The following is a 5,867-nucleotide window of genomic DNA, read 5'->3' as shown; positions in this document are numbered from 1 at the left end:
CCCAGGTGAGAAAAAGTAATGCAAAAGTGATGTAACACATTACTTTTCATAAAAGTAAGTAACGCAAATAGTTACTTTTTTTTAGGGAGTAACACAATATTGTAAAGCATTACATTTAAAAGTAACTTTCCCCAACACTGATGGCATCTTAAAACAAATTTATAATAATTTTTATTGCAAATGTGGTGAGATCCCTCTGAGACCCTGAACACTAGTGGGATGAACAACAGCATAAAAACAGCACACAGCTGCAAATGAATTTGTGTAGTGTAAAACGTATTTAACAATATTCTGAATAATTAAATCTAAACACCTGTCAAATCCAAACAGTACAATTTTTGCAGTAATATGTCTATGCAGTATTGCTACACAGGCTGTAATTGCATGTCATTACATCTGATTACGGTTCATCTGATCACCTGATTGGAGATAAAGTGATAAACTAACTTTTTTTCTGGGGGAAAAAAAATACAATCACAATACATATCCGCTAGATGGCGCACGTGTTCCTCAGCACATTTAAGTCTTCCCTTTTTATGAAGATCCACTTGACTACTGCAGTTCAGTCTGATTGTCGACCAATTTGATTAATTTTTACTTGGACATATTTTACCTTTTATTTCTTCAAAAAAAAAAATCTCTTAACTTCAATAAATAAATAAATAAATAAAATTCTTGATTGTGCATATATACAATTATATAACCTCAAGAAAAAAAATACTTAATCGTTCACCCATAAATGAACGATTTATGGGTGAACGTTATTAAACGTTATTATGGCACGTTTACAGGGTGCCATAATAAACAGATCAGGTAGATCACCCCGTGCAAAGAGCGCATGGCTCGGTCTGTGAAATATTATGTAACAAGACTCGCGCTGAATGTACTGAATGCGCGAGGGTCACTCGATAGCGCCCAAACATACGCACACATGCGTTCTACACTAATAAGGAGAAGTTGGAGGCACTTTGTACCCTGGTGACATGCGCCAGCGTCCAATGGCAACGAGCGCAGCGATAGGCGCAAACCAACACGGGCTGCCCATCATATATAAACTCTCGGCTGAGCTTGTAGTGGGGTTTGAATGCGGGTGAACGGTTTTAGACACTATAGTACGAGATTACCGCCTTGTTTTTCATTTATTATTCCGCCTGGCCTTCTGGGTTACGCATCTATATTCTCACAGATGGTTCAGTGTCAGCTCTGGCTGCACTGAATATCCACGTAAAAGCCTTTAAATCGTCATTTTAAATCCAAACAGCCCCCCAAAAACGTTTATTATAACAGCGGAACTCACGATGCCGTTGGATCTGGGGATGTACGAGAGCCGCGCGGATTATAAATCCCCGAAACAATGCCAAAAATCCTCATTTGCATTTTATCAGGCTGTCCGGGACCTGTTGCCGGTGTGGGTCCTGGAGGACATGCGGACAATGGAGGTGTTTCACTGGGAAGATGACGGACAGGCGTGCGCGTACTCCCCGTCGGAGGCGTTTCTGTACGCGCTGGTACATGATCACCAGCAGTACGCGCGTTATTTACTCAACAGGTTCTCCACCGGCGCGCTGGAGATGCCCAGCAGAAGCTTCTGCTGCTGCCAGGCGTCCACCACACCGCACCTGGCCATAGCCGTCCGCTACAACCGCATCAACATCCTGAAAATGATCATGGCCACCATTAAAGACCTCACAGACTGCGACAGACGGAGCTACCTGAACCGTCACGGATGCGTCCACACCGACGGCAGCAAAACCGCGCTGCATCTCGCGTGTGATCTGGTGCGTCCCGAGTGCTTGGTACTGTTGCTGGGTCACGGCGCGTGTCCTTACGCAACGGACCTGACAGGGAACACCCCCCTGGACTGTTTACTCAGCCAGATCTGCCAGAGTGACTTTGACATGCGGGCGAAGCGCATCTGCCTCGGCTACCTCATTTTATTCATGCCCACATTTCGCTTCCGGATGAAGAGACAGTTGCAGGACAGTGGCGATGTGTGGAGGGCGCTCCTAGGAGAGCAGGCCTTCCAGTGGCTTTCAGGATCAGGACCTCCTTCGCTGTTCGTTCAGGCCATGCAGAAGCTCAGCCAGTCCATTCCCACAGATCAGCTGGACTCACTGCCGGACTTTCTGAAACCCCTGGACTTCAGACTGGATCAAATCTAATAAAGTACATCGTTTGACTCAATTCTTTCTTGAAATATTCAGGTTTGAGTGTATGTGGAAAGCTCTGTAAATATGTGAATAGTTTGATGTTGTATAGTAGCATTGTGAAAGACACTGTATAATTATTAAAATATATATTTGTTGCATTTGTTGCCTTGGAGCTTAATTTTTCAGATTCAGTTCAAGGCGCATCTTGGGTTTTATGAAACAAAAATCACAAGACATCCTCTGTCTTCACATGAACTAAATGTCTGAACATATAGGCAATGCTAATCTTTAATAGTATGATTTTCTTCATTTTAGGATGAACTAAATAATAACACTAATTAAAATATTTGCAGTAAGAAAGATTAAACAATCAAAACCATCACATTTGAGCTTCAGAGTTTCAAAGCTCCTCTTCACTTTTTGCATGGGACACGCAGACAACTTCATGGGATCCTTTTTAAAGACAAAGGGGTTCCTACGTATGCTGGGAACTTGTTGACTTAAAAAAAAAACTATTTGGTTTGATTCATACAAAAAAAAAAAAACACTAGTTACAAAGTGTAAATTAATATCCATGCAGTTTAAATTACAGTAAGACAGTAATATTGTGAAATAGTATTACAATTTTAAAATAACTTCTTTCAGTTGTGTTGCTTAATATTTTAGTGAGAACTAATACCATGATACATTTTTTCAGGATTCTTAAATAAAAGAATAGCATTTATTTAAAACATAAAGCTTTAATAACATAAATGAACTTACTGTCACTTTTGATTAATTTTAAAGTATTAATTTCCTTAAAAAAGCAAAACAAAAAAAAACAAAAACAAGAACATTTGAAATAAATTCAAGTGCATCTGAACATTTGGTAGTGTACATCATCTGTAATATCACATTGTTGCAAATAAACCACAAAATGCACAAAATGCAGAGACACTTTCTGTAAACATTTTATTTGTAAGTTTGTCATGACTAAGCATGGAGTAAAGACCGCATAGTTTAATATGTGAGTTCACATTTAGCTGCATCACCACTTAAACCACACTGGCTTAGCATTACATGTCCAGTGTACCACATTTATCACTTTAATCGGACTTACAATATGGTCTAAGTGCACAACTGAAACTAGTGGGGCAGAACAGGCCAAAACAATTGCAAATGTAACAATAACTAAAACAACTTGCAGCCATGCTTACATGGTAATTTAAATCTATCTGCATATGATGCATTACTGAGGTGTCAAAATCTCAAAAAGGAAGATTTACAAACACTTCAGTCAGACACTAAAGAGAGAGGAGAGAAAATGAAACATCGGACCTAGCACTGAATTTATATTTAGTTATCTATGATAGATTACTCATCAAGATGCTTTCTTTACATGGACGTATATGAAGAATGCTCGTCCAGCATTAATATATAGTATTTTTCTATGATAGATTCTATCAACCAAGTAGCAAGTTCAAATAGTTTCTGTTTTAAGAGTTAAGAGTCAAACCATCCTTTTAAAATACCTCACATTAAACTCCAAAACGTCACTAAAGTGTAGACAGAGGCAAGTCAGAGACCATGCTCTCTATACGACTCACAGATATGTGCCAAATGCTACCATGATTTTACTCCTGTCAAGTATTTAACAAGGTACAAGTGTATTTACAGATAAAGCTGAATCGCTTCTTCAACTAAAGCCAACTTATGCCTCGTTCCCTTTCACATAACAATCAGATAAAAAAACAAAAAACACACACACACCCTGCCTTTCCAAATGCCCTAATGTTTGTTAGTCTGAACTATATTGTAGCATATATTTCCTGTACCTATAATGATAATAAAATGTGTTTGGTCAAATAAGCGATATTTACATAATCTACCCACCCAACGCAGTAGATCATAGCTATAAACAGATTAACATTAAACATTTCCCTATTTTGTGAGCAAAGTGCATTAGTATACAGTACACTACCATTCAAACGTTTAAGGTTGGTATGATTTCAATTTTTTTTTTTTGAATGAAAGTCTCTTACACTCAACAAGGCAGCATTTATTTGATCAAAAACACAGTAAAACAGTAATATTCTGAAATATTATTACAAATTAAAATAATTGTTTGCTTTTTTTTGTTTTAAAATGCCTTTTGTCTAGTGTCACATGATCCTTTAGCACTCATTCTAATATGCTGATTTGCTGCTCAATAAACATTTATTTATTTATTTTATTTATGAAAACAGATGTGCTGCTTAATAATTTTGAGGAAACCATGATAGATTTGGTTTCAGGACTGTTTGATGAACAAAGTTAAAAGGGAAATAAATATTTGGAATCTTTTGTAACATTAGAAATGTCTTTACTGTCACTTTTGATCACTTCAATGCATCCTTGCTTATATAAAAATAATATAAAATAAAAAAAATCTTACTGACCCCAAACTTTTGAATGATAATGTATAAACAGAACCTCCTTAAATCAACATGAGTTAAAAAATAACTGATCTAACCGTGTATGTGGATATTAAGACTTAACAAATAATGTGCTGGATAAAACAAAATGGGTAAACAATTTCAGGTCACAAGGTGCATTAAAAAAAAACACACACCATCAGAAAGGTTTCAATAGAGCGTAACATACTCACAACATAAGGATGAGTAAATGATGACAGAATTTTCATTTTTTTAGGTGAACTACTCCTTTAAGAAGAAATGAGTAAAGTGCCTAGAAAGATATTTCACAGAACAGTGATTCTGGGATGCTTTGACACAATTAGTGGCATCTAAATCACCTCCCACTCTTCCTCCAGCTCCTCTCCACTCAGAGAACCCGTGTTACCATGGTTTTTGCTCCTACAGTTTTGCAGAGTCTTGGTAAGGCGCTGGTTGAGAGCACCAGTAGGAGCTACTGCCCACAGTTCATCCATCGGGGTCACTGCAAAAGACAACTACTTGGTCAGTTTTTATCATTTACATGTGCAGATGCTCATTTTATCATTAACCGATTTTAAAAACTCACCTGCAAGCCAGCTGAACAGTCCTGGGATCTTCTTCCAGTAGTCTCCAGCTGGGTTCTTCTCTGTAATGCCGTATCGACGAGCCACTGCACCATTATAAAGGCGAACCCAAGCGGTCCTCAGACTTAGAACCAGTTGACTTGCCTGTAGTCCTACAATTTTGAAAAAACAAAAACAAAACACAAACTTGAACCTGCTCTAATTAAACATCTATGAAAATGAGTTGAAGAATAATAGCGTCTGAATACAAGAATAATAAAAACAGCAGATGAAATTATGTAATGAAGGTATACCAGGAATGTGCTCCCAGGCAGTTCCAACAGGCATCTCCTCAGTGATGCCGACGCGCACATGCACATTGCCTCTGTTGTCCAGCGCCCACAACATGCTGTCATTAGGACTCGTCTGAATTTTCACTAGATAAAGGCCAGCAGGCTGCTCAAAGAGAACATGAGAATAAGAAAAGTGCATAAGGTTGGTGAAATAATCCCATGGTGTATTCCAAGGGCCAAATTATCCCTCACTGGTCATGGTAGGAATGGTTCACTGAAAAAAATTGTTACTGTAAACAAGAATTTCAGTATGCGTGACATGTGGCCAAGTATGGTGACCCATACTAGGAATTAGTGCTCTGCATTTATCCCATCCAAAGTGCACACACACAGCAGTGAACACACACCCGGAGCAGTGGGCAGCCATTTTTTGCTGTGGCGCCCGGG

General features: G+C 38.5%; 2 protein-coding genes across 2 annotated transcripts in view; one reads left to right on the top strand and one right to left on the bottom strand.

Annotated features, from left to right (window-relative positions):
- Positions 1–855: 855 nt before the first annotated feature.
- Positions 856–2,293, top strand: LOC107719480 (ankyrin repeat domain-containing protein 9-like). The gene has a single exon (XM_016526898.1). It carries the CDS (start codon positions 1,299–1,301, stop codon positions 2,160–2,162), a length of 864 nt encoding a protein of 287 aa, XP_016382384.1. The 5' UTR covers positions 856–1,298; the 3' UTR covers positions 2,163–2,293.
- A 2,247-nt stretch (positions 2,294–4,540) lies between these two features.
- Positions 4,541–5,867, bottom strand: part of LOC107719478 (tectonin beta-propeller repeat-containing protein 2-like) — a 19,202-nt gene continuing 17,875 nt past the window's right edge. Inside the window, exons 18-20 of the mRNA XM_016526895.1 lie at positions 5,442–5,583; positions 5,151–5,300; positions 4,541–5,066 (exon numbers count right to left, since the gene is read on the bottom strand). Of these exons, the coding sequence (XP_016382381.1) occupies positions 4,915–5,066; positions 5,151–5,300; positions 5,442–5,583 (444 nt within the window). The 3' untranslated portion in view covers positions 4,541–4,914. The remainder of the gene's footprint in view (positions 5,067–5,150; positions 5,301–5,441; positions 5,584–5,867) is intronic.

This window comes from Sinocyclocheilus rhinocerous, unplaced genomic scaffold (genome assembly GCF_001515625.1).
Source record: "Sinocyclocheilus rhinocerous isolate Xijiao unplaced genomic scaffold, SAMN03320098_v1.1 scaffold1234, whole genome shotgun sequence".
Taxonomy (NCBI): domain Eukaryota; kingdom Metazoa; phylum Chordata; class Actinopteri; order Cypriniformes; family Cyprinidae; genus Sinocyclocheilus; species Sinocyclocheilus rhinocerous.
Note: the sequence above shows the minus strand (reverse complement) of the source record. Positions and strands in the feature narration are given on the sequence as shown.

Bases quoted from the DNA above. Each gene is read 5' to 3' on its own strand.
- LOC107719480 (XM_016526898.1), top strand. From the start codon at position 1,299: ATGCCGTTGGATCTGGGGATGTACGAGAGCCGCGCGGATTATAAATCC.